The 15,402-nt window shown below is 41.0% G+C and overlaps 1 protein-coding gene across 3 annotated transcripts in view; it reads left to right on the top strand.

The window, feature by feature from the left end:
- The window catches only part of SLC25A13 (solute carrier family 25 member 13), a 192,639-nt gene that overhangs the window by 152,940 nt on the left and 24,297 nt on the right, over positions 1-15,402 (top strand). For all 3 annotated transcript variants that reach the window (XM_087422872.1, XM_087422758.1, XM_087422808.1), the window contains exon 14: positions 8,481-8,621. In XM_087422872.1, the coding sequence (XP_087278998.1) occupies positions 8,481-8,621 (141 nt within the window). The remainder of the gene's footprint in view (positions 1-8,480; positions 8,622-15,402) is intronic.

Below are 15,402 nucleotides of genomic sequence, written 5' to 3'. Positions count from 1 at the left end.
ATCGCATGAGAAGAGTCACATCCTACAGGAAAGGCTACAGCGTCCGGATCAATAAAGGTCAGAAGGATAGGGGTAGCTAGTGCAGGCGAAAACAAAAGGGAGGAAGGAGGAGAAAAGCATCCAAACAGGAAAGAACAGTGGAGTCCACTACTGGGATATCTTTCCCTCTGCTGAGAGAGACCTCATAGATTGAGAACCACAGTTGGAAAAATACAGACACTGCAAAAAGTCCTTACAAAACTGCTAAGAGGGGCCGGCCCGGTGGCATAGTGGTTAAGTTCATGCACTGTGCTTCGGCGATCTGGGGTTCTCAGGTTCAGATCCTGAGCGCAGACCTACACAACGCTGATCAAGCCATGCTGTGGTGGTGTCCCATATCAAGTAGAGGAAGATGGGCGTGGATGTTAGCCCAAGGCCAATCTTCCTCAGCAAAAAAGAGGAGGATTGGCAAGAGATGTTAGCTAAGGGCTAGGCTTCCTCACACAAAAAAAAAACAAAAACAAACAAGCAAACAAAAAAACTGGTAAGAGAGAATTCCTTTACCAGACATTGATTTTTTTTTTTTTTTTTTTTTTTGTGAGGGAGATCTGCCCTGAGCTAACATCTGCCAATCCTCCTCTTTTTGCTGAGAAAGACTGGCCCTGGGCTAACATCCGTGCCCATCTTCTTCCACTTTATATGGGACACCACCACAGCATGGCTTGACAAGTGGTGCGTCGGTGCGTGCCTGGGATCCGAACCAGCGAACCCCAGGCCATCACAGCAGAGCACGCGCACTGAACCGCTTGCGCCACCGGGCCAGCCCCCAGACGTTGAATTTTATGCAACAAAATCTTGGCCTTCCTGTACCAATGTAGTTACAGACTCATGAATTCTTCCAGCCTGTGGGACCTCTTGGTTAACTACGTACGCTATAAATAGAGTAAAAAGATAACTCTGGGAAGCAGGTGTTGATAGAAGCTGGAAAGAAAGATTGATGAACTGTATTCCTCTTCATAGTTTATAGTATTGATGCAGAGATGGATCAAAACAAGCCCCCTGGTCATCTCCTTTTAAAGAAAAAAAAAAAAGATTGGGAAACCATAGCGACTTATTAGAATGCTCCCAGATAAGTGAGTTGGGCAGAGAGGGACTCTTAGCTACAGGTAGAAGGGGCTCTGCTCTGCCATTCACAGGGCCACTGACTGGCACTTCTTATATACCTTTTCAAGATACCCAGTGACCCTACATATCTGGATCTTTTCGTTTATCTGATCTTGGGCTAAATTTTAAAAATTAGTGATATTGTAAATGTTTGTTAATGTGTACAGACACAAGATTCTCCATGTGACTTTTTGTTCAGAGTACTCCTGTCTTTAAACATCTTCAGGAAACCTTGTTGAGATTTTATTTAGGAGGATTGTTTTGAAGTTTAAATTAATTTATGGAAAAATTGACACCTTTACCTTTGACTTATATTCATTTATAGGAAAATTGACATTTTTTACATTTGAATTTTAAATTAATTTACAGGAAAATGGACATCTTTATAACATTGAATTTCCCAGTCTAAGAACAATACTTCTTTTTCTATTATTCAAATCTATTATTCAAATCCTGTATGTCCCTTTTAAAGAAATCTATATTTTTCTTCATTTTAGTTCTATACATTTCATGTTAGGTTATTCCTCGTTAGTGCCACTTGTGGAAAAAAAAAAGCTAATGTCTACTTTTTGGTGTAGCAGTTCTGTATTTCTCCTCTAAAGATATATGCTTTTGAATGACAGGTTCCTTTTTTAAAAAAATGCTTTTTAAAAAATTTTTTGTCACATCAAGACTGATGTTCATTACTGGTACCGTGGGCAACAAGATGTTCGTGTCCAGGACCTAGTGGTAGCCTGGGTAGGAATCCACATGGCTCTGAACTGAATCATTCCTCTGCAGTCCTGCACGCACAGTGGCTCTTAATAGAGATCCCGCTGTGGTGCTGCCTGGGGCTCTGGGTCCCCTGGGGTGGGTGCAGATAAGCAGCCCTAAGCAGTGTTTAAACACACCACCGCCTGCTGTGTCCTCCAATCTGTTTGTTTTGAGCTGAGGGATAGAATGCGTGAACAACTGCCTTGGACTCTCTTTACACGTCGTCTGCTACTTCATCATCTTGTCTGTGTTGCAGATCAGACTAACTTCACTGTCACTTCTTCTGGAGAGCCGGAATATTATTTTATTACTGATTCTGAGGGGGCCTTTTGTTGTTGTTTTGGTTGATGCTTCAGAACTTTAGTCTTGTCTCCTTGTGTCAAATCCTGATCTGTTTGATTCTATTTTTCTTTATCGGTGAAGCATAAATAGTAAGGACAACTACCAATTGTCAGTTTCTGCTCTGAAACAGAATTATCACGAGACTCTCCCTTCCACTCCTCCTCCTCCTCTCAGAACTTGTGCGGTTCTGCTTAAGCATGATATAATTATCCCCAGCTCTGCTTCATCTTTCCACTCTCCCCTAGATCTTTTCTCCTTAATTACGCTAAATAAATTTTCATTCTACCTTGCCGGCTTTCATAAATGACTATCATTCTTTCTCTTTCCCTTCCTTTGAAAATGTTGATTACACAAGCTTTCTCTAATTCCTTGGCATCCATTTTCCCACCTTTCCAATCATGGGTCACCCCGTGTGCTGGGCTTCAGCTCCCTGTGTCAGCAGACATTGTTGACCATTGTGTTGTTGGCCACCTTCCTTCTGGAAGCCCCTGTCTTGACTTCTGTGCCTATACACTACGTTATATAGCAGAGGTTTCTCATACTTCTTGGGTCTCCACTCTTGGTGCTTCATCTTCCTCCCACCCCGTAAAAGCTTCTGCCTTCAGTTAGCACACATGTAGGATGATGCCCTCATCTGTGTCTCGGTCCTTAAACTCACCCTTCCATTGCCTTCTGGATGTGTCATATATCTCTTTAGGTCCCTTTGTTCCTGTTACACAGATGCAAAAACTTGGATGCTTTCTTTGACCGTATCCACTTCTCTTGCCTGTATTCAGCAGACAAGCCCTGTTGATCTCTATGCATCCATTACTCACCCATCCCACCCCTACCTCATTACCTATGTAATTGTTCTACTTCTGGCCTTTTTTTAAATCTCTCACCTAGTCTGCTAAAACCCTAATTGTTATCCCTGCTTCAGGGCTCTCCCTCCCCTCTGCTGCCCAGTCATCCTTCGGAGACATAGGTACTAGTCGGGACACTCTCCAGCTCCTAAACTTCATTTACCACCTCTCCTTCCAGCACACACATACACATATGAAGGCACCATCCCCAGAATGCAGCCCCATTCTTCAGGGTAGCGTTTTAGACTTTCCAGGATTTGGCCCCATAGTCTTATTTTCAGCCATTCTCTTTCATACCCCTTCCACGCCATCTAAAGCGAATGAATGGCCTGTCGATTCTTCCCTGCTGCCACAATAAGTAGTGTAAGTGCTCAGGCTCTAGTCTCCCCCAGGTCTAGCTTTTTGAATCCAGGCTCCGCCTTCCTGGCTGTGTGATCTCAGGCAAGTTACATAACCTCCTTCACCCCTTTCAGCCTGGGTTTGCTCACTTATAAAACTGGAATAATATTACCTACCTTAGTATATATGAGGTCCAAAAAAAAAATTCTTACAAAGCTCTCAGCATGACGCCTGGTACGTAGTAAGCACTCAGCATATGCTAGTGGATGATAACATTGATCTCATTATAATTAATCATCCTTATTAAAATTTCACTGGACAGATGTCATGCTGGGTCTATTACTCTATAAGTATGACAAGCCTATGTCACTGTGCCTTTGTGCCGTTCTCTGCCTGGATTACCTAAATCCTAATTACACTTCAGCCGCCAGCTGATGTGTTATCTTCTTATATGCCTTACCACCTCCCCAGATTACCCTGGCCAGCAGAAATCTTGCCCTCCTTTGAATCTGGACCTTAGCTCTTATCCTATATTATAATTATCTTTTCTCATGTGCCATATTCTCTATTCATAAGGCATATATTAATTGAACTCGGTAGAGAATTCTTTCTTCTGCTTGCTGGCTGTGTAGCCCGGAGTAAGTTGCTCTATTAGTTTGCTAGAGTTGCCATAACAGAATACCACAGACTGTATGACTTAAACGGAAATTTATTTTCTCACATTTCTGGAGGCTAGAATTCCAAGATCAGGGTGTCAGCAGGGTTGGTTTCTTCTGAGGCCTCTCTCCTGTCTTGAAGATGGCCACCACCTCCCTGTGTCCTCACAAGGCTTTTGCTTTGTAGGCACATGTGTCTGTATCTCAGTTTCCTCCTCTTATTAGGATACCAGTCACATTGGATTAGGGCTCACCCGTATGACATCATTTTACCTTAATTACCTCTTTAAAGGCCCTATTTCCAAATACAAGGTACTGGGGCTTAGGACTTCAGCATGTGAATTTTAGTGGAACACAATTCAGCCCATAACATTTGCTTTAATCGTTCTGTGCCTCAATTTCCTCTTATGTATAATCTGGAAAAAATACCTCTTGAGTGGACTGAAGATATGTAATATATGCAAAGCAATGCCTCATAATGTATGTATACTTAATGAATATTTAGTACCTCTACCCTTACTTCAAGCTCCTTGAGAACAGCAATACTTTCTCACTCATCTTGTGTCCTTGCGGTTTCTAAGACAAACTTTGAACAAGATTGCTTATAAATATTTGGTGAATAAATACACGATTGAATGATCATGTAGCAATAAGTGTATGTGTTTCTCTTTAGGTGGATTCAGATACTGGGTAGTAACTAAGATTTCAGTAACAAAGAATATACCAAGAAACCTGTAGAGAAGTCAAGTGTCTCCACTGTAAATATATGCCACATGGAGGCGGTTCTATATGGAAAATCTTTCCCTGTCCTACTTGCCACAGACTCCAGGAAGTCATAGGGAAATGATTTGTGACAAAATTGCACACTCACAAAAAACAGTATCTTCACACAGCCAGAGCTCTCAAGCGATGAGGGACACAAAGACATTGTGAACAATAGGTGTTCCTGTCCACTGTCTGCAGATTCGGCTGTCTTTGATCTCTGCAAAGGAGGGACATGGGTGAGGTACTGTGAATGAATAATAGACCAGGAGCCAGAAGAGCAGCAGGCAGTGTGCTGCTCAGTAATCAAGTTGTGGTGATGCCCAGACACCGTGCATCTGATGATAAGCATCTTCTCTTGGTGCCTCGGAGTCTCTCATTTCCTTCCAGCTTGACTCCAAAGGACCGATTCATCGTCGGCACCTCTACAATGTGCCACTTTGAGTCTGTAGGTTCTTTCTTTCTGAGCCCACCAGAGGTAACGAGTACATCATTTTTTTCTAGTATGACTACACCCTTTCTTCCCACTGCTTCTGTTCCCTGCTTCTGTTCCCTGCAGCTCTCTGAAGTGGTTTGACTTTTGCATCCTCCTTAGTGATTAGAATTCATTTGCTGTGCTAAAAGAATTGGTCTCCGTCGATTGGCTTGGAGTCAGGGAGTTAAGTATAAGTTCTATTTTATTGTATATAATGTTAACTTTTCCAAGTGTTAGTAAAGATCTGAGATAATGAATAAGGCAGCAATTCTATACTACCTAAGAATTGTACGCTTTAATAATGGTAACACTTGGATATATTTAAAAAGTTTGTTATGAGATCAAATGTAAAACATAAAAGTTGCTCTCTGAAAGCATGTGGAAAACTGGAATTAGAAATCACAGCTTTAAGTAAGCCTATTAAGCAGCCTCTCAATTGAAAGGGATCCTAGAGATGATGTAGTGAAGTAAAGTGATTCTCAACTCTCACTACACATTATCATGTAGGAAAAGTTTTTAAAAGGGCAGATGCAGAAATTCTTTTTTAATTTGTCTGGAGTAGGGTCTAGAAGTCACTACTTTTTAAAAGCTCTGCAAGCAATTGTAACGTGCAGGGAGGGAGGAGGACCATCAATTTAGGAGCTAGAGGAAAAGGAATCAGCACGTTTGGGGTCACTACTATGTCTTGAGCACTGTGCTGGCCGCAGTACATTCGCCATCTCTTTGATCCTCAGGCTAAGTGAGATGGTTTGCAAGTGGGGGCTGAGGCTCAGTCTTCGGTGTGATACTCAGCTGCCTCCTTACCCGCTGTTGGCGGTGCTTGGTGAGTATGCATTGCGTTCCTGTTCTGTTCTTCAGGAATATGGATGTATGCTGACTGCTCTCCATTCTACCCTTGGTAGACATGGTCTTGACTCGCTTTTGAGCTTTTAAAAATCAGCCCCAGGCTAATTCCAACTCAGCAAATCTTTCTCAGCATTTCTGCCCCCATAAAACAATTTTTAATTTTTGTTGATTTTTTGCAACTCGAGAGCTCAGGTTCAGAAGCACAAACATAATCCTTACTGTGCCCTTAGCACTGTTACTAGGCCAGGTCCATTTCATTCCCTCCTTCTGCCACCCTTAAACAGCTCCCTCCGTGTCGCGTGGAAAGATGCAGGTGCAAACCCACAAAATGCTCAAGGGCTGTAGACAGGCAGGGGGTGGGTCTTCCTGTCTACCTGCGGGTCACGGCCATGTAGGAGCAGAGCGTGCCTGTTCCGAGCCCTGGAGCAGAGGCAACAGGATGTCTTCGTGTGGACCAGAAGAGCACACCAGCCTCTGGGTGTGTCGTCTTGTGCTCTCCTTCCCACTTTAGAAGGGCCTTTTGATAAATCTAACCCAGGTTTTTTCTACCAGCATTGTTTGGCCCACCTCCTTAGAGTCACCTAGGAGAGATGAAGGTGATGGGCAAAACGTGGTAAAAGCCAGTAAGGAGAGGTGGTCTGTGTGGTAGTCTGGACACAGGAGAATACCACTGCCTTCTAAACAGTTTTAATGCGAGGGGAGGGGAAGTCTTGCTTTGTTTTTAAGAACAAATGTGTCTTGACTACGGTATCAAATTGGTAAAAATGGAAAAACAATTTGATGTGGAGAGTTAGTGGATGAACATTTTTCTTTTTTTCTTTTTGTTTTTTGGTTAACATTACTATGTATATTAGATAATGCAGAAGTCTTTGTTTTTCTTTATAGAAGTAACACATGCTCTATGTAGAAGAAATTTAAAAAAATAGCAGAAAAGAAAATAAACCATTTGTAGTCTTACACCTCAAAAGCACTACGTTGGTGTATGTCTTCTACATGATGGTGAGGGATGGGGGAAAGGTGTATGTGTATTTAGACATATGAGAGTTTTTACTTAACAGTATATATTGAACATTTTCCACAATATTTTTATTGGCTGCATAGTATCACATTGCACGAACATACTCAAATTCATTTAATCCACTCTTTACCACTGGATAGTTATGTTGTTTCTAATTTTTATTTCTAGGTATTATAAACGATACTTCAAAGATCATTGTTGTGGCTAGTTTTGATTAGCACAGGCCATTTTGTGAGGGCTCATACCTTGGTTAATGGGATCAGAGAATGTTACAAGAAGTAGTTTTGTATGATATTGACCCAAATTGTGCCTGTTGCCATGATGGCATCTACTAAGCTGTAAAATGACGGCACCATGTCTGGTTTGGTGACATCACTATGTAATAAAGCTTCTGAACTATACTGCATGTTAACCTTAGTTTGGATGATATAAAAGTTTAATGTATTTGTGACAAGGAATAACAAGTTGAAGTACAGTAAGAAAGAATGTAATTACTTATAATAAATACAGGCTTAGCTTCAAAATAGCTAGCTTAAAATTTCCCTTATAGTGCGCTTTAAAGATTTCCACTGATGATCTCGGAGGTGTGGCACCCAGCCACTGCTGGAATGAAATAACACGCATTGTTCAAAGTTTGGGGCATAATTGATTTAATGCATATTTTTACTACTTTGACATTTATCTTATATGAAAAGAGAATTTCTATACACAGGTAATATGTAAATGAAATTATAAGAACATATAACTCCAGAAAACAGTGTTTGATGATTGACCTGATTTTTTAAGAGAAGAAAAAGTAGCTTTCATCTAAGTTTACGTGTTCTTTGGCGATTTTTGAATCATTCCCAGAATCACGAAGTCCTTCATGGGAGAGCCTGTGTCCTTCCTCCCTGTCCCCTCCTATTCTGACATTTGTTTGGATACTATTTGTTTTTCATTTTATTGCTGCCTTTGTGCCCTTGGCTTTGAGCTCTGTGGTGGCAGTTGTTTATGCTTCAAAGAATCTTTGTCATTTTAGTGTGAGGACTTTGGTGAGGCCAACAGAAATCTCTCTCTGTTCTTTGCCCTCTTTCAACCTCAGCATGAAGGAGACAGGGCCTCTATACCTGAGGCCTCCTAGGCAGTAACTGCATTTTGATTCAAACTCGTAATCACTATTTTAATTGATGGGGCAAGGATTGAAACCTTGGCCTCTTGAGGATAGAATATTCTGAGCTCCATTGAGGATAATCACTCATCTCTTCCTGAACCACCTTACCATTACCCTGCTTTGATCCTAAATCTTTTCTTTTTCTCTTTTTTAGGCAGGAGGCTCACAGGTGATTTTCACAAATCCTTTGGAAATCGTCAAGATCCGTTTGCAAGTGGCTGGAGAAATCACCACTGGTCCCCGAGTCAGTGCGCTGTCTGTCGTAAGGGACCTGGGGTTTTTTGGGATCTACAAGGTAACATTCCTTTTAGTCATTCATTTGAGTATATGCTCGTCTCCTAAACTGGTAGCTGCTCATCAACATGAAATCGATTCCTCACATTTCTGTACCTGGTGAAGACATTCTGCTGTAGCCCACAGGGCACCATCATGCCAAATTACAAGGAGGTGCCCCTTCCTACCCTCTGTCATTAGAAAATACATAAGGATGACTAGGATGTGAAGGACGCCCACTAGTGTTGTTCAGTGCACAGCTCTTTGCAGCAACACTGGGTGGAGCTTTATTTGGATTTGTTATTGATATAAAAACCTAATTCTCAGTGCTATCCTCTGTGAAGGATAAATGCAAGGATCACAGGGTACCATCTTTCTGGAGATAGGCTGAGCTCAGTTTAAGGAGAAGCCCACACCAGATCAGAAATTTATTTTCTGATCCTGTACATTCCGATCCTATCCATATGTATGCCTAGTCATAATTTTTTTCGATCTTAAGCATTTCTCATTTAGAAAATAGTTTTTCAGAATGATTGCAAAATCACACTGTTAGAAAATTCTTGAAATTTGTTATTCACACTCCTTTACCCAAGAAGTTGTGTTGGAATATACTAGAATTAGCTGTATATATTCCCAGCTATAAGGCTTTCTCAAACATAAGGTGTTCACCATTTTTCAATGAGAAGAATCGAAAAAAAAAAATGTTTCCTGGCCAACTTGAATAAGTAAACCTTTAGGGATGTAGGAGGAGAAGTCAAATGTCTACTTAAAATAGTTTTCATTTATTTACACATAAATATATAAAATTGCATTGTATAAAATTAATATTGCTTTTTTTCTCTACACTGCTATCAGGAAATATTTAAATTCTTCATGTGAATTTTGAATTAGTGTCTTGATGATCACTTCTTGAATCAGCCATTCACATGGTTTTGCAGAGAACTTCATCTTCATTTCTATCCCAAGCTGGCAAGATGAAGGACTCTTGGACTACATGTGCAATATTGTCCCTGGAAATTTCATCCCACAGACACACAACATTAGGACAGGTTTTTTCTTTTTCCTATCCCCAGTTCATCCTGAATGGATATAACTGGTCCCATAAAGTAACAAGTTATTGTATTGCTTTTTAGAGTGAACTTTAAATGCCTTGTTTTGACCTTTAACACAAGATCTGTGAGCTCCCACCCCCAGGAATACTTTTTTACCCTTTTCTTTTTAACTCAACTTTTGCAGGTGGCTTTGGGAAACATCCAGTGTTAGTAATAATTGCAGTCGTTTCAGGCAAATCTGCCTTCCCCAAATGGTACTCTGTACTTTTCAAGGTCAAGTGATTGGAGGAGTACCCCATGATCTGAGACTTTGTAAGGGTCAAATATAATGTGACACCCTTTTTTCTGGGGTTAATTTTAGTTTTGGGGGGGGAAACTTGCCTTATATTTAGGCATCTTCGGTATTGAGGAATAAACATGCTGATTTTTTAAAGTAGCACTTGAAATGTTCAATCTATGTGCAATGGAACACAATGTTATAGCTATTTCATTTACCAAATTATTATCCAGCTGTAAGAAATAAACAGTATTGTCAGGCATAGCATTGATCAATTTGAAGAAAAATCATCTTTTCTAAATTTTTAGGCTCTTGCAGACTATAGCACGATGTAGCAGCATGTCATTTTGACAAGACGCCAAGCAGTCTTTCATCGAGTTGTCTGGCAAAAAGCACTTAGGTACAATGGAAGTGACTGCTAGCGAAACGTCTAGATGGATAAAATGGTAAAAACTTGTTTGCTGACACAGAAACAGAGACTGTTAAACTGCATACCTGCAAATGATACAAGACCGAGACTTAGTCCTTTTCATCTTCACAGTATTTCATAATCTTAATCCCTTTTAACACCCCTTGGAAGTAATTGGTCTCCTGATTTTGTAGTTAGGATAGAGGCTGCCAATGATGGTATCTGAGCTGAAATTGAGGCTCAGAAGTTTCTTGTTTCCACTTTTGTGCTAAAATTGCTTTCCTGAAGTGAGCAGGATTGCTCAAGTTTGAGCAAGAGACCTCTCCCATATAAAGTTAGTTTAATTACTAGCCTGGTGGTTTCATCTAGTTCAGAGGCATTCCACAGGGCTTGGTGCTGCCAAACAAAATGCCGCTTTTGGTGTATGGGTAATTACTAAGTGAAGTCACTAACACTTTGAGCTTCTGGAAACGTGATTTCATTGAGTGACCTGGCAATCTCCTCCTTTCTGCTGGTCACTGGTATCATCAGCTAAATTCGCTGAGACCTGTGAGCCTGGACTGGATTCAGCAGAGTTCACCTCTCCATTCAGTCGATTGGTCTTGTATTCCCACTCTAGGTTATCCTCATTTGTATCATCCCAGCTTCCAGCCTCAGGTTGTGTTTCTTGTGAATCTCTCTTCTCCAGGCTCACCCACCTTACCCTATCCCTCCATGGGGAGAAATCACTTTAGCAATTGAAGATCCATCCTTTCAGAGGCATCAAAGCTTTAGCATTGCTATGTAGTTTAATGTGTTTTTGTTTCGATAGTGCTTTTTAGTAATAAAGCTTTTCTCTGTTTCTAGTCTTGGTTGGGTAGAGAAATGCAAATGACTTGGAGTGACCTGGGTTGTGTCCCTCCAGGTGGGTCTTTAAATAAAGAGAACTACTGTCCTAGTCTTAGTTGGGACAAGTGATCTTCATTCTCCTTCCCTTGGTCTTTTGTTTGCGGTCGTTAACATGACAATGCGGACCCAGGAGGGGTGAGTGGTTGCCTCGGTCTGTGTGTTTAGGCCTGCAGTGCTTAACCTCACCTAAATTGGACTTAACCAGGCTTTCTATTTTTCTCCTGAATTGACTTGCAAAATACCCAACTATTCTGTGACTTCCCAGTAAACGGTAATTAGAATACTTGCTTTAGAAATACATTTACAACTGAAAAAAAGTGGATGTGGTAAACATTTCACATTCCTGAAGTTAGACATAGTTTAGCGCAGATATAGTGAACTCTGTAAACAAAGCCCCCCTCTTTGGGGAAGATTTAGAGAGATTTAGTTGTAGCGCAGAGTAGGTAGGTGATTGAAGTAAAGGCAGGATAATGAATTGCTTTTGAAAGAGCTATTTGAATATAATGTCGTTTTTAAAAATCTCCAACATATAGGGCCTGCCCCATGGTGTAGCAGTTAAGTGCCCGAGCTCTGCTGCTGGCGGCCCCGGTTCAGATCCCTGGCGCGCACCAACACACCGCTTGTCAGGCCTGCTGTGGCGGCGTCCCACATAAAGTGGGGGAAGATCGGCACGGATGTTAGCTCAGGGCCAGTCTTCCTCAGCAAAAAGAGGAGGATTGGCATGGATGTTAGCTGAGGGCTGACCTTCCTCGCAAAAAAAATCTCCAACATATACTACTATTCTTAAGAATATATGAGGATGTATTTCCCTTTCCCTAGGTAACTTTTGTTTTATTACATAAGCCCCTAAAGCATAAAATAAGTAAAATAAATTCCGTCATAGAAAAGAAAGCAGTGTACATCTACTTTTGAGTGTTACCTTGTACATAGGAGCCAACACAGCTTTAATGAGGGGATAGATTACACCTTAGGAATGGAATGAAATTTACCATTTAACAGTAGTAAATGGCCACACAGCTAATACAGGCTAAAAGATGCTTCCTTAAGAAGCAGTGGAACAGTTTATGTCTCTTTTTGAGGACAAAAAAGGGTCAGTAAAGCAATGATAGCTAGGATCCATCAAGCATTGTTGAAAGTCGTTCAGATTGTATAATCACAAATTAAACATTTGCTCTAGCAAGGAAAGTCACTTAGAAATATGGGCTCTCTCTGCTGTGTTCTAATCAGAGGCCTTTGTCCCACTGCATTTGACAGAGTTTTCAAATACATTTTTCATCCACATACATACATGTTGTGTATGTGTGTTCATTCAGTGTGTGTATAAATGAATCATTGATGCTACTGTCCATAAAATCAGAAAGCAAGTAATGATATATGTCCTTGATTATTCTGCTAGTTATCTCAAAGGGATGTTGTTTGTTTTTTAAGTAAAATACAAGTTTATGTTTTAAAAAAGTCAAATAATTCAGAAATGTCTGAAAGAAAAGTAAAATTCTCTCTTTACCCCTTACATGCTCCATTCTCTCTTCAAAGGATAACCACTGCTCATGTTTTTTATACATCTTTAGAAAAAGAAAACCTTTATACTTACATCAATATTTATCTCTCTTCTCCCTTCCTCTCTCATTCTCTCCTTATGTCACAAATTGTACCCATATCAATATCAATGTTGTGTGTGTGTTTTAACAAAAATAGAATTTTTCTAAGCACAACATATCTTAAAGCTCTTTTCTCATTTTGTTTAATAGCTGTATAAAATTTTTTAAAGCTCTTTTTAAGTAGTTTTCAATTGATGGGTATTTATGTTGTTTCTAGTTTGGGGATGTTACAAGCAATGACAGAGTGAACATCCCTGCATCTATTTTGGCATACTTTTCTGGGTATATACAAATGATAAATTCCTAGCAATGAACTTGTTAGGTCCAAGGGATGTGCATTTTTTAGTGTTAATAGATTTTGTCAAAATGCTTCAGTTTATCAGTTTCATATTGGTAACATATAAGTACAGAAGAATAATTTCTCCATTTAGCAGCTTTTAAAAATATCTATTTTTATGAGCTCCTGGCCCCACATGAAGAAAACAGTCGTTTAGTCATTACTTTGAGGACGTCGTGCCATGCTGATTTTCTGACACTGAGGGACATTGTATAGTTTTACAACCACCACAGTGGCAGTTCTCACCCTCCTGCTTCTCCCATTTTGACTTTCATCTGGACCTCTGTGAAAGCCTCCTCATGGGGTTCTTTATTTTGACTCTCGACTCCTTCAAATCCATTGTCCCCACAGCAGCCAGAGTGATCTATTTAAAATGTCAGTCAGATTAATTTCATTCACTCAACAAACTTCTACTGAGAGCTGAGTGTATGCTGGGCACTTTCCAGCCATTTACGAGGCAGCTGTGAAAAGCCAAGTCCCTGCCCACAGTTTGGTGGGTAGAAAAGTCAGCCATCAAGAAAAAAATATATGACATCAGGTGGTGCTAAGAACCTTGAAGAAAAAGAAGGCAGACAGAGGGGATGAGAAGGGCCAAGGCAGGATGGAATAGGGGGTGCATTTTAATAGGATGGTCAGGGAAAGCCTCTCCGATGAGCTATTTGAGCAGAAACCAGAGGAAATGGGAAGCTAGTGTGCCCTACAGAAACTGTGTCTCCCTGGTGAAAAACCATCGGCAGCTTCCTATTGCACTTAGACTAGAACCCCAGCTCCTTCCCTGCTGGCCTGTCCTCTCCACCCTTCGTTTGTACCACCCTTCTACTCTGCCAGCTACACTGGCTGCCTTGCCTTTCGTCAAGCTCATTCCCTCTTGCCTTTCAGTCTGCCTGAAGGCTCTCCTCCTCACATCTTAGCTCAACAGATGCCTGCTAGGAAAACAACCAGGTCACTCACTGTCATATCCCCCTCTTCCAGTTCTCTACGTAGCACCCATCACCATCTGATAGTTTTCTCTGAGTGTGTGTGTGTCTCCCTTATCGAGAGTGTACTTTGATACCAGAGACCTATCTTGTTCACTGCTGCTTGCAACCGTTTCTGGCACATAAGTAGACATTTGGTAAATATTTGTTGAGCAAATGAATGGTACACAAAAGCCAGGTGTTTCCAAGTTATAAACAAAAATATTAGAGCACAGAAAGTGGGTGAATTGGCAAGTAATGACCAAAGAAGACCATGCTATTGGGAAAGTCAGATGTAAAGAAAGTAGCTAATTATATGAGAGATCGCTTTTCCCGGTTGAAAGGCATCCATTCATTCACCCAGCAAGCTCTGCCCTGGGCGTTGAGGATACGAAAATAAATCAATAATGCATGGTTTTATAAGGAGTTTACTATCTCGTGAGGGCGGTCAGACAAGTAAACAGATTCTTGGAATACAACATATGTGCAGCTGAGAAGAGTGGTCAGAGGGGTGTGCACAGGGTTCTAAGGGAGGTGGAGCTCACACATAGCAAGAAGGCCAGGAAGGCTTTCTGAAGGGGAGATGGCCTTAAAAGATGAGTCATAGTTAACCAGGTGGAAGGTGAAGACAAATGGCATGATCAGGTTTGTGTTTGAGGCAGGATAATTCAGCTTGAGTGTCAAAAATGCCATGTGGGAGAGCAAGACTGAAGGCTGGGAGGCCAGTTGGGAGGATATAAGCCAGGGATGGGTGGGGAGGAGGGGTGACATGGGCCTAAACTAGGGCCATGATGGTGGGGATGGAGAGAGGGACATATATTTGAAGGATGTCTGAGAGTTAGTCTCAGAAAGTCTTGGAAAGTGATAAAAGGTAAAAAGTAAAAGATAATTAAAAAATGACTCCCAGATTTCTGTTTTGAACACCTGGATGGATGATGATTCTGTAAATTTTAGAATTTCACAATATTTGAGATGCTACAAGAAACCTTAAAAGACTTTGTGCTGATGTTACTTGTATAATTGAGGAATAGAAGCCAGAAATCTTATGAGGTTTAGCTAGGTGACCTAGGTAGGCAGAGGCAGGGCTAAGACTGAGACTGTCTCCTGACTCCCTATCCAGTGTTTTTCTTGCTCTACCTCACTGAATGTAGGACTGGAGCCTTGTCAGAGGGATAGGGACTATAGATGCTCTTTTAGGGGTCGTCTGCGTGCATGAATCTATAAGAGTGGGCCAGATCTCTGCACTGATGGGACACCAAGGATGGAACTCAGAGACCACCCACATT

The sequence above is a fragment of the Ceratotherium simum genome, chromosome 1 (genome assembly GCF_057802395.1).
Source record: "Ceratotherium simum simum isolate JZ-2026a chromosome 1, ASM5780239v1, whole genome shotgun sequence".
Taxonomy (NCBI): domain Eukaryota; kingdom Metazoa; phylum Chordata; class Mammalia; order Perissodactyla; family Rhinocerotidae; genus Ceratotherium; species Ceratotherium simum.
The sequence above is the reverse complement of the archived record's forward strand: the minus strand, read 5'-3'. Positions and strand labels throughout refer to the sequence as shown.